The following is a 12720-nucleotide window of genomic DNA, read 5'->3' as shown; positions in this document are numbered from 1 at the left end:
AGGTTAGCCATGGTGGAAGAAGAAAACTATTTTGTAGCAACTGCATGCAGAACCACAGTGAACCACATGCTGTGGCAGACGCCAGCTGATGCAGGGAGATCATGTGTTAATATTGTAGGAAACTTGCATAAAAATCTGTATTTTAATTATGAGTATAGGTTGATCTGGCCAGTGTCTTGCAGCTTTGTGCTTTGAATCCGTTATCTTTTTAGATTGGCTGTCGATGGTTAACTCCCTGGATGCATCCCAAGCTGGTTTGGTTTTGTTTTTTGGTTTGTTTTTTTTTTTTCCCAGGATTTGCAGCAAAACCTCTGTAAGGCACCTGAATAAGAGGTTTTTCACTTGCAGCAGGGGGTGTGGAGATGTGTTGTAATTAATTTTTTATCTTGAACGTTTGGTGTTGCTTAAAAAAAGAAGTGAGGCTTAAAACATGCTTTTAAGTATTTAAAAGTATTTAAAATGGCAGGTTGTGATCCCAACACAGAGGGTCTTGCTGCTGCGGAGTCTCGGCGGAGGTTTCCATCATGGCTACAGAGAGGGGGTAGATTGAGAGAGACTTTTGGTTTCTGGGTAATTCTGGGCTTATGTTAATGACTTTTTGGGTCACCGTAGGCACGTTGGCCAGGTTTCCCGAGTGCTGGTGCTGACACGGAAGCACTCCCGTTCTTGTCCTGTTGTCACCAGTAAGCCTCGGTGCTTTACACTGCTGTAGTCCATACTGTGCCCAGTGACAGCAAGCCACATCCATGAGTTTGCTAAGGCGTAAGATAATTTCTGAGAATGTCTAGGTGTACCCTTAAGTCTTAAGGTGGGAGGTGAAGGTTTTGCATGATTCCCTGTGCACCAGCCATAGTGTGAAACCTGGCTCTGTAGGTCAAGGCTTGTGCTTGACCTGGGGCTCCTTTTGGTCTCCAAGGGTCCCAAAATGGTGTCCCTCCAACAGCGGCTTCCCCGCTACCATCAAGGAGCCCGTATTTGGTCCCGTTACATGCTCACATGACTCCAGAACGCATGTCTTCGAGCACTTTCAAGAGTTTCTACCATGGAGTTATGCGCTTCATTTTTGCAAAAGTGTTCTGAGAAATACTCTTGTCCACTGGCATCTTAAAATTCAGAAATAAATTGTTTCAAGCCAGCCTGGAAGACGAGTTGATGTGGGAGAATTCCAGCTGGGAAACCACCCTTTTCTTCTTGAGAACGTGTGGATCAGAGGAAATCTCAGTCTTTTTCAACACGGCTCTTTACAAGCCTGGTCTGTATTTGCGGTGACTGGTAATACCGAAGGCTCAGAGCTCTCTGCTCTCCTGGTGCATCATCCAGGACATCTTTATGCTGTTGTGACTGTGGCTCTCGACTTCAGTGTCTCAAGGGAGAATGTATAATGGCACCAGCTGGCAGTGTAGGAAGCGGTGGGTGCCAGGGCCGTTAGCCCACAAGGCATTTCACTGGAGGGAAAGCCTTTTTGGGTCATTTCTAATCCAAATTTGATGTTGTCAGTGCGTGTCAGCCTCCAGCTGCGCTTTTCCATGGTGGTCGTGCATTTGCTGTAGCACAGGGATGCGCAGGTATCCGTACAGCCCGCTGCTTGTGCGTTCAGGTAAAATGCAACAAGGGGGAGAGAAAAAAGCGATTCTCTCCAAAATTAAAGCTGTGTGTCTTCAGCGTTTCCTGCTCCTTCACCTTGCAATAGCTTGAAAATATGTCCCTGAAATGTTTTGCTAGCTGGCAGATGCGGTGCTGCTCGTGCGCTGGGTGACGATGGCTTCTGGGGGACGGTGATGGGGCGCCGCGAGCTGCTTTTGTTGGGGCGAACCAGGCTCTGCACTGACCTGTAGAATTAATAGTGCTGAGCAGTTTTTTGTGAGTGCAGGTGTAAACAATTCACTTATTTTTCTTCCTTTCAAGGGATTTTTATTCATTACCGACTTTGCATCAGATTTACTACCCCATATCTCAAGATGAGTAGTCAAAACTCATGTGAGCTGTACCTATCCGTCAACCTTTTCTTCCCCAGGCTTATACAAAACAAGGAATATCCTGATGTAAAAATCCATCTTTTGTTGGACAGAGAGCAAGATGTTTATTTTTCCCTATCAAAAGCAGGAGCTGTTGCTTTGCCTTTGCGTCTTGCACCTGCAAAGAATTGTTACACTTCTATATTGCAAAAAGCTGGAAAACAGAGAGTCTCTGAACTTAACGTGAGCCCAGCAGAGCAAACCAGTAAGCGTTGGCTCTTCAGGTAGAGCAACCCTAAAAGTTTGATTTTAAACTGGGAAATATAAATAGGTGACTTCAAAATGTGGGAGTCAGTGTGCTACGCAGTGCCCTTTTGAAGTGTGGTGTCCAACAATGATGCCTGGGCAGTGGTGCAAACCAAGAATATGCTTTATTTGTTTGCGGTGAATCAAAGGGTTTCTGTGGTTATTAAAATCGTTGCGCGCATATTGAAATATCAATATTGGAGTTGGTTATACCAGAGGTGACTCGAGGCAGAAGCAGATCCCCATGTGGATGGTTAAAATTGGAGGGTGATGTCTTGGTCCCATCAACCACTGCCAGCTCTGGATGCGTCTTGCAGGATGTCATGCAGCATCATGAAGCTGTTAATGCGATGTGCATTATCATGGGCTGGATGAGCTCCCATTGTGCTGGGGAGGACCAGGATGGACATCGGCTCTCTGACCCCAATCAGCATTTTCTGCCCCTTGTTCCCGATGCTCCGGCAACAAGCAGAATTACTGAAACTCCGGGTTCCAGGGCTTTGTATGCCAAAAAGAATTAAACATTTTTCTTACAGCCTGAAAGTAAAGCTAATGCAAAAGCCTGCGGGAGGGCTGGGAAGGCATGGGGACCTTCTGGTGGCAATGCGAATCAAAAAAAAGTGCAGATTGCAGTGATTTTAAAGGTTACCAGCAGGCTCATGTGGAACGCACAGTAGGCTCTTTTTCTCATTATTTTCATGATACTTGGGAAATATGTTTGTGAGTGTTAATGATCTTTCGGAGCTTTTCTTTTACCTGGTTTGAAATGAGTTGAAGCTGGTGCTGAGGACTGATTTTGGGTGGGATGGGGAGGCTGTCTGCCTCCTGGGCTCCTCCAGCCCTTCCTGGGGCCAAGGCTGCTCCCACACTGCCAGGACTCAGCCTGGCAGCCTTGGGCACGTATCTTAATGGTTTTGGCCTCAAATAAGCCCTTGTTTTAAGGAAGACTGGTTGCATGTGAAGCTTTTTAAAGCAGGTATAAATCCCGCGGTCTCTTCTTGTTGTATCCGCATTTAAAATGCATCTTGGTCTCCGTAGGATTTAGCTTTGCGTCATACTAAAATAACTTAAGCACGGATGCTTAAATGGTGTAATGCTGGCACCGCGAGCATTTCTCCATTCCCTTTGCTCCCTGGGTTGAAGGTGTTAAGTGGGAAAGGTGTTACAATCAGTACGTAAAACAGGATTTAAAAAAAAAGTGAAAGTAGTAACCTCAGTATTTGAAGTAATACGCACCTGAGCAATAGAGCAGTTATTTGAATCCCAAATATACCACAGCTCTGCCCTGATTGGACTTGCTTTGCATGGGGAAAGGGTTTCATCACTGCAAGAAGTAGTTGCAGTGATTTATCAAGGTTATACTAAATTTGTTTCTAAGTAAACCATCATTTAAAGAAGACGGGTGCCCTTTGGAGATGGGCAGGATGGGGGACAGGGATCATCCCACTACACGATCCGGAAAGCTACTGCTTGCTGATGCATTTCTTCTGTTTCTTCTCTCCTAGCATGTGCCGAAGACTTTTTCTACACTTCTCAGGGAGGTAACACGTCTATCGATGGCGTGGACGATGCTGATGACTTTGAGAAAACCAGGCACGCCTTCACTCTGCTTGGTAAGGGGTTGCTCTGCTTGGAGACTTCCCAGCAGAAATCTTTTGCAAACGTTCTTCAGTATTTTGCCTGAATTATATCACTCTCCTGTAACACTAAGAGGTGTAAATCCATCTTCCTATTGACCTAGTTGGCTTTGCCTTGTTCTTTAGTAGGAGCTGCAGAAGTGTTTCTTACAGCTGTCTGCGAAGCAGCAGTGAAATGGAGGAGGACACTGAATTTAAGAGAAACCAAAATAAACCGTTCTGGAGTCAAAGCTATGCTGTAGCTTCGACTTGCCCTTTTTTTTTTTTTTTTTCCCACCCAATTTACAAGCAGAAAAAAGGAAAAACAATTTTTGCAGGGGAAAACTTTCCCAGAGTTTATTAATGTTTGTGTGCAGCTAAGTTTTTAAATCCTGTTAAGTCTCAGTGGCTCTCCATTGCATTTCATCTGTTGGGAGAGGAGCTCATGATGTTAGCGCCCAGCTGTAAAATCCCTCCGAGCGGCTGTATCGCAACTGCTGTGCTGGCAGCGAGCGTGGGGACTCATTTCAAGTGCTATAACTGCATTTCCCCAAAACTTGTCCTCTTTGTTTTTTTAGATGGGCTCGATCTCTTTTTCTTTGGGGTGACAGTGGGATCTTGTCTTTCACCTTTCTCTTGTCCATCTTGGGTGACTTCTATCTGTTAACTAATCAAAAAATACTCTGCCTCTGGTCGCTCCAAACTTGCCCGTGGGACTGTAATCCCCAGAGGACCCTCTCCCCATCCCCTTGCCACCAGCAGTCTCGCTTTAGTCCTCTTCTCTGCCTCCCCAAAGAGACCCTCCTTGCTGGTCCCGAAGAAGCAGTGTGCGAATATCTTCCTCCGCTGCCAATTTTTCCTGCTCTTCACATGCTTCCTCTGGCTCAGCCTTTCCTCGTTTTCCTTCGGTGTTTCCCAGCTCTGTCTCCTTCTGTTCAGGGTCTGGTGAAATTGCTACTACGCTTTCTAGTCTTGCTTTTTCATGTGTAACAAGGAGAAGTCAGATTTATCTGCAAATCCCCGCCCTAGCCAGGCTTAACTCCAATTAAGAGTGCCAAGTAACAGCGGAGCGTTGCTCCTTTTAGTAACCTTGAAACGTTTCTCACTGTGCTGATAACAGAAAAGTCCCAAGAGAGAGAAGAGGAAGCTCTTGATGATTCAAAAACCAGCAGGTGATGTCTCAGACCTTGGGTAGATAATTAGGACACCAGCGCTGAACACAAAAGGGGCACAGAAAATCCCGTTGGGATGTAAAAATGCAAGATACGGCAAGAAAGCTGCGTACAAGCTGCTGCTGAGCAAAGCCCCTGCTGGGAATGCCTGCAAAAGCTTGCCAGAAAAATATATAAAGCAATAATATCTTACACCCCCAGTGAAGACCCACAACACAAAGCTCCTGGTGAGACAGTGGGGATGGTAGGACAGAGTTTCATGTCACCTCTCTGGTGACTTGCTGTTGCACACCAGGCTGGAGGCGTTGTGCATCATGCTCATGGCTTTAATTTTCTCTTCTGTTTGCGGGACACCGGCAATAAGTTGTAATTTCTGTGCTTCAGCTGTCAGTGAGATCTCGCTGTTGAATTACGTTCAGAGAAGCAACTCCTTGTTCCATAAAAACCACAGAGCCCCCTATAATTCTTGATCTTTGTGGAGTAGCATCTTTGGTTTTGTGCATGTTTGCGATGGTATTAAACCCCTCTGTGATAAAATTGCTTTGATGCAATCATAAGGGGTAAAGAAACAATACGAGGAGCTCCTCGTGCCGTCTCAGCTGTCATTTTTGAGTGATGACTTTACTGAGAGTTTATGATGAGCTTATGGGGAGAGGTCTGATAATTCTGAAAACCAACAGCCTGGGAAGGAAACCAAACACCGCAAGCGTTTTCAAATAAACTGTAAATTGCAGTTTGTTTTCTGTTGTGAAAAATCAGCTATCAATTGTTTCCGTAGGAGTGAAGGAGTCTCATCAGACGACCATTTTTAGGATAATTGCTGCCATTCTGCACCTAGGGAACTTGGAAATCCAAGGGGAACGAGATGGCGATGCCTGTAGCGTATCGGTAGGTCACCAGCAAGAGTGGGGCATGTGGGGAGCTTTGCACGCTCATAAATCGCGCCACGTTGGATGTGTTGAGCTTTGCAGCAGTATCCTTTGGTAGAAAGCCCTTTTCCTCCTGGTTTTCTTTGTTGTTTTTTTTGTTGAAAACACATGGTAGTATACTGGTTGCTTTGTTTTTCCTGGAAGATAGTGCGTTATTTACCCCATTATTTATCCTTTCTAGCCAGCCCGTGAGATGATTCAAAAGTCGCTTTCCACCTTAAGTCCCAACCCATCTTTAACTCTTCCTACTTTCTTAAAAGACTTGACGCACAGAGTACTGGGGGAATGGTGACTCCCACCAGCAGAAGGTGTGATGCTCTACAGGCAAAGCCATGAGGCTGCTGCTTGTGGTGTGGCCAACCAGTACCCAAAAGAGCACCGTGTAGTTAATTAGCAAGAATAAATAAGGCTAAAGATGCCTTAGTGGTAGTTTTTCTGTGTCCGGGGGCGGGGGAAGTGATTATATGGAAAATACTGTCCTGTCAATTATCATTGCATCCCAGTCTGGGTCGTTTGTTCCTAATTAAAGTATTAAAATGGGTTCCGCACACACTTCTGGTGGTATCCTTGAGATAATGTGGTGTGCAATTAGTTGGATGCTGGGGGTAATTTGCTTGATATTTGGCAACATGGATGTGCAACAGTGGTCTGCTCTGACAATGTTGTATTCTGTAATGGAGTTCATGTTGTTTAATTACCTTCAGATGTAATTGCATGGTATTAAATCAATCCTGTTACGACTTTGAATCCATGGTCAAAAAGATATCGGAGTATCCCAGAGGTCTTTAAAAATGCGTTTTTCTCTCCACCCCCAAACCCATCCAGCTTCTATAAAAGCACATACTTAACTGGAAACAATTTACTTCCTTTAGATATGTATTATTACACTGAGGAAAGGGAAATTGATTTCTCATTGTCCAAAAGGCACTGCCCGCTATCTTAGCATAATAGAGACCCAGAACTGCCTTGCCTTAGTTTGAGGAGGAAAAAATACGATGCACTAGAGAAAATGAAGTGCATGTTTCATTTTATTGATTATGCAAAACACCAGCCCTGCTGGTAATGCACACCGTGCAACTTTGTTGTTCAAAATGAAGTTAGTTTGTAAAAGGCATGGTGTAATGGCATACCTTAAGCTTTAACTTGAGGCTTAATCAAGGTTGCTCTGAAGGAGCGTGTAGTTGCGGCTCAAGGAGGAGTAAAGCGGAGAGTGCTCTCTCCTGTTGGCAGTCACCGTGGAAACTTGCTCTTCATCAAGTTCAAGACCTTAAGGATAGCCAGAGCAGAGGAAAGCCATAGGGTGTACCTCCATTTCGAGCTCTGTGTGAGCCTTTTCACCCGTGTCCATGAAGACTGCGCAACTGGATGAGTGCTCATCACTTCTCTGTTTCCTATTGACCACAGAGTTACACGGTATTTCCCTAGGCAGGCATGAAACGCTGCTAATTTCTTGCACTGATCTGGGGACTCGCTGTTAAAACTCCAGTTTTGGAGCGTCACCAACCTGCTGACTTAGCTTCTTGTTATCCCCAGAGCGAGGACGAGCACTTGAACAACTTCTGTGGCTTGCTGGGTGTGGAGCACAGCCAGATGCAGCACTGGCTTTGCCATCGCAAGCTCATCACCACGGCCGAGACCTACGTGAAAAACATGTCCGTGCAGCAAGTGGTGAATGCCAGGAACGCCCTGGCCAAGCACATCTACGCTCAGCTCTTCAACTGGATCGTGCAGCACATCAACAAGGCCCTGCACACCACCGTCAAGCAGCACTCCTTCATCGGTGTGCTCGATATCTATGGGTAGGCACGTTTTCTGCTTTTAAGGCTGTTTAATTAGTCCTTTCTGATTTGTCTTGCTCTTCTGGCCGTGCATGCTTCACCTTGGCTTGTGGCAGGGGATAGCAATAATAGAAAAGGCTGCAAAAAGCGCGGTTGTGGTACATGGTTTGAAGTTTCGATTCTCCCTTAGGTTTTGCAGCCCTGACTCCGGTGTCTGGAGATCCTCTTGAGCACTGGCTTTGGGATTTACCTCCTGTGCTGTTCCCGTTCAGGATTTCTGTCCTGCGTGCTGTTTAAAGCTCCAAGCGTAAAGATGAGCTTGGGGTAAAGGTGCAGACGGGGAGACCAAAGACTGCATTGGCTCCACCTGGGGTTGCTGTGGGATTTGAGGAAAATACTTTGCCTCTTTGGCTGTGAAACCGCTGCTGCACGGCCCTTGTGCAGCGAGATGGCTTTTGGAGGACTTTGGGAACCTGCTCTGCCATAACCGAGGGTAAGGCTTGTAGCCTGCAGCCTCAGGTGCCACGAGCTGCTTTAAATTCGGACAGGGTATTGTCCTGTCTGTCATTCTGGCACTTAAGCGCTGGTAGAAGAGGGATGCGAGAGTCGCATGAGAAGAGTTCATTTCAGCTGAAGTGATGCAAAGAAGCAGAAGATGGAGGAGAAAGGAGAGGGTTATGTCAGTTGTGGGGTGGAAAAGGAAAGGGGTCTTCTGGGTTTGTTGTTTTTCCCTCCCCTATTTCAACACCATCCCTTTTCTGTCTCTCTGGGGAGCAAGGACAAGGGAGAAGTTGGGACAGCAGTGACCTGTTGTGCTTCCTTTAATATATTAAGGTACTTGGTTGCTCCTGTTTCGGTGGGGTGGACAAGTTGTAGCTGCTCCAGGAACCGGTCCCTGACCCAGAGCTGTTGCTGTGCTTGCTCAATCCCAAATCTCGTGTAATGGCAGACTCCTCGTAAGGTCTGTCTGATCGAAGTGAACCTGAAGTTTGGAACAAAATCCTGCCGAAGCTGTTTTGGGTCAGTTGCAGAAGGCTTTTATGGCTGTAGTACCTACACAGTAACTGGAATTGGATCTTGTGTATAAAACTCCCATGGGGTTTCTACAGCTACTGGTGTTTGGGATGTTGATTTTTAACATCTGCTGGACAGTCGCGGCAGCAGAGAAGATGCCAGAAGTCAGTGCTGGAGCATCAGCGTATCCCGCTGCCTGCTCATCTCCATCAGCGACTGCTGCCATACGGCAGGGTTTACAGGAGCACTTGTACCAAGTATGCTGAGAGTAGAGTCCTCTTTGGTTTGGGATTTCAGCGGGATGGTTTGAGATGGTGAGGTTGCTGTCAGAGGTTTGCAAGTGTCTGGGCTCTCCTAGGTAGATAGCACAGCACCTGGAAGTTCTTAAATAACCAGATGGGATCGGCACAATCTGTTTTAAAGACTGTATGAGATGGAAAAGGTGTTTCCCGTCGGTGTCCCTGCAAATAGAGGTTTCTACAGGCTGGAATATGATAAACAGAGCTTTGAGATGGAGCTTTGTGGGCGATAGCGGGTCAATGCAGAAAGCTGGACGTCTGAGTTACAAAATCCGACATGTTTTTTCAGAAATCTTGACTAAAAGGAGACTTGAGGATAACACTCATGAAAGATTAAGCTGGGCTTAAAAACCTGTTAGTGTGGAAGAAAAACCTCCCTTAGCTGCAGGTCTCCTGTGCGTCACATCCAGCGCGTGGGCTAGCTGATGCTTTTACAGCGCTGGTGTCACCGCGGAGTACAGCAGGTTGTGTTTTTTTTTTTTTTCCGTGGGGACCTGCAAGTCCTATCAAAAAAGGCAGGTTTGCAGGGGAAGGAGCGTGCACACAGCCTCCACTGCGCGTCCCTGACATCCTGAGAGCACCTTTGTCCCTACACTCCTAGAGGAAGACTGTCCCCATGGGTGGAATTTCTAGGGATGGGGTCCAAACCGAGGGCGCAGAGGCTGTGGGGTTTGGCTCCTAATTCTCCAGTGCTTGACCCTGCATCCTTAATTCTCTGTTAGTATCGGGGTGAGAGGGTGCAGCATTAAAAACCTTTATGTATTTATTGAAAAGGCGTTATTTGCTGTAGTAGCAATACCTCAATCCATCTGAAGAGTGGATTCACGTGGTGTTCCTGGACTTGGTGGGGATGGCTTGTTTTTCCTCTGTTTGCCATGTGAAGGGAAGTGTGAACACCCAGGCAGCCAGCTGTATGCTGGACTTATTTATGAACTTTAAATATTTTAGTATAAACCCCGCTGCTGCAGCGGATTTAGGAGATACCGAGTTGTGCAGCAAAATAGGGAACAGGAGAAGAACCAAAATGCAGCGTTTGCTCCCCGATGTCCGCTCGCGAGAGCTCTCCCCAAGCCGGGATGTGCCCTCCTGGGAACCACAGTGATGGGTTGGAGTGGTGAATGCGTTTATTTTTTACACCAGGATATAGGCACTGAGAAGAATAGAAACAAAACAGCCATTGGTTTGCTTTTCCTGTTAGGTTGCTGTCTTAGTGCAGTCACTTTTTGTGGGCAGGACCTCCTGGTGAGGACACGTGTGGAGCTGGTGACCAAACTGCTCTGTCAATTAGCAAATTGCGCTGGCAGAGTCTCTTAATTAGTGACTTAGTGAAATCTCCCTCGGACTTGATATCGTACAGCTGCTTTGCCCTCAGCTGGCACTCGCTGAGCGGGTTCATAAATCACATCTGGTGTCTCTGAAATGGAAAAAGAGTTTCCACTCCGATATCTTTTCCTCTTGTACCCCCGCTCTTGTGTTTTTCCACCTAGCTCGCCGTGCCCCTCCATCTCGGTTTTAATTAAATCTTTTCTTGCCCCATTGCTCTGACCATGAAGCTGGAGGGGTTGGTATTTCCAAGGAGGGGAGACCCTTTAGCTTCAAGAGCTGAAGATGCGGATCTGCTTGGTGCGACGGCCTCGCAACCAAGACCAAGGACATGTTCATCATTGAGGCTCTGGCCACGTGTTTAATATAAACATATGTTTGTTCCAGACACCAGATTTTGTTGCATTAAAGATGACAAAGATCAGTTCCTGAGATGGGGAGGGATTGGGCATTCTCTGCTCAACATGGGCTGCACCAGCTCTGGGGGCAGTCCCAGCCCGGGGGCAGGCAGAGCATGAGCTGGTCCTGGGTTTCCTCGAGGGCTGTGTGGCTGATAAAAGCACAAAAGCAGCTCCTTTCTCCCATTTTTCGTTTTCCTTTTCCATTACCTTTTCCTGAGAGCTGAGGCATTTTGTATGGTGAGTCCATTACCACCTGGCAATACCTGGGGAATAGCTGCATCGCGTGGATAGCAGCCAGGTAGTCATAGAATCATAGAATGGTTTAGGCTGGAAAGGACCTTGAAGATCCTGAAGTTCCAATCCCCCTACCGTGGGCAGGGACACCTTCCACTAGACCAGGTTGTCCAAGGCCACCTCCAGCCTGGCCTTGAACACCTCCAGGGATGGGGCCTCAACAACCTCTCTGGGCAACCCGTTCCAGTGCCTCACCACCCTCACAGTGAAAAACTTCTTCCTAAGGTTCAATCTGAACCTGCACTCTTCCAGTTTAAAGCCATTCCCCCTCGTCCTATCGCTACATGCCCGAGTAAAAAGTCCTTCCCCAGCTCTCCTGTAGGCCCCCTTTAGGGACTGGAAGGCTGCAATAAGATCTCCCTGGAGCCTTCTCTTCTCCAGGCTGAACAGCCCTAACTCTTCCAGCCTCTCCTCACAGGAGAGGTGCTCCAGCCCTCGCATCATCCTCGTGGCTCTCCTCTGGACATGCTCCAGCAGGTCCATGTCCTTCTTATGTTGGGGACTCCAGAGCTGGAGGCATTACTCCAGGTGGGGTCTGACGAGAGTGGAGTAGAGGGGCAGAATCACCTCCCTCACCCCACTGGCCACACTTCTTCTGATGCAGCCCAGGATACGGGTGGCCCTCTGGGCTGCGATCGCACACTGCCGGCTCATGTTGAGCTTCTCGTCAATCAGCACCCCCAGGTCCTTCTCCTCAGGGCTGCTCTCCAGCCATTCCCCGAAAGTACTAGAAATGCTGATTTTGTAGGAAAAAAAAAAAAGGCTTAATTTGTTTAGTGCTTTGACTGTTCTGCCAGCTCCTACAGCACCTATTACCTGACCAATTATTTCCCCGTGCATTTATCATTACGGCAGCTTATTCATTAAGCACAGGGAACTTTGCCACTTCTTCCCTTAGTTTAATCCTTACAGTTGTGTGTCAAAGACTTTTTTTTCCTCCCTCCTCCAACTGTGCCTTGAAAATAGAAATATAAATAACATAATTCCCTGTGGTAGCTGAAAAATATCCTTTTTTTAAGAGCAAGCTGGGCTCCCTCTGCCTGTCCCTGGGCGCCGTGTGCTTCAGCCCCGATCGCTCAGGGGGCTCTGCTGGATTTTTGCTGCTTGCCTGTAGTTTGTGTTATTAAAACTGCATATTTTTTCTTTTCTAATTGTGACTAGGAAGTCAGTTTGGAGCTGGCCAGTGGCCTGTGGAGCGGTAGGGTAGTGTTGCGGTGAGGGAAGCTTTGGAAACCCTGGTGAAGAGAGTGATCACCGAGACCGACACCAAACTCCGTCCAAGAAATGTGTTGGAATCAGAGCTGAAAGCACCTTTTCTCCCTCTGCCTTCCAGAAGTTGTTTGCTCACGTGTATCCAATTTTTTGTGCTATCAGGGATGCAATACAGAAGCTACAATTATCAATTGAATACCTCCTTTTTCTGTTCTATTGAATTACATTAAAAATACCGTGTTGGATCTTTTAAGACAGCAGCTACTGTTTCTCCATCACCTTTGCAGTGAATATATTTGGACTTAATATTTCATAATATTTTTCCCCAAGAGTGGCTGTTACATTTCTCGTCTCAGACAGCACTTCTGCCTGACGGGCAGGAAGCTACAGTCGTGCCGAATATCTCATTCATGCGTAGCAG

General features: G+C 46.9%; 1 protein-coding gene across 1 annotated transcript in view; it reads left to right on the top strand.

The window, feature by feature from the left end:
* MYO5B (myosin VB) overlaps positions 1 to 12720 on the top strand; it is a gene marked incomplete at its 5' end in the record, with an annotated part of 152437 nt that overhangs the window by 56771 nt on the left and 82946 nt on the right. Inside the window, 3 exons of the mRNA XM_082497611.1 lie at positions 3767 to 3874; positions 5828 to 5937; positions 7512 to 7777. Of these exons, the coding sequence (XP_082353737.1) occupies positions 3767 to 3874; positions 5828 to 5937; positions 7512 to 7777 (484 nt within the window). The remainder of the gene's footprint in view (positions 1 to 3766; positions 3875 to 5827; positions 5938 to 7511; positions 7778 to 12720) is intronic.

The sequence above is a fragment of the Vanellus vanellus genome (genome assembly GCF_965231255.1).
Source record: "Vanellus vanellus genome assembly, chromosome: Z".
Lineage (NCBI taxonomy): Eukaryota > Metazoa > Chordata > Aves > Charadriiformes > Charadriidae > Vanellus > Vanellus vanellus.
This window is presented reverse-complemented; position numbering and strand designations above follow the sequence as displayed.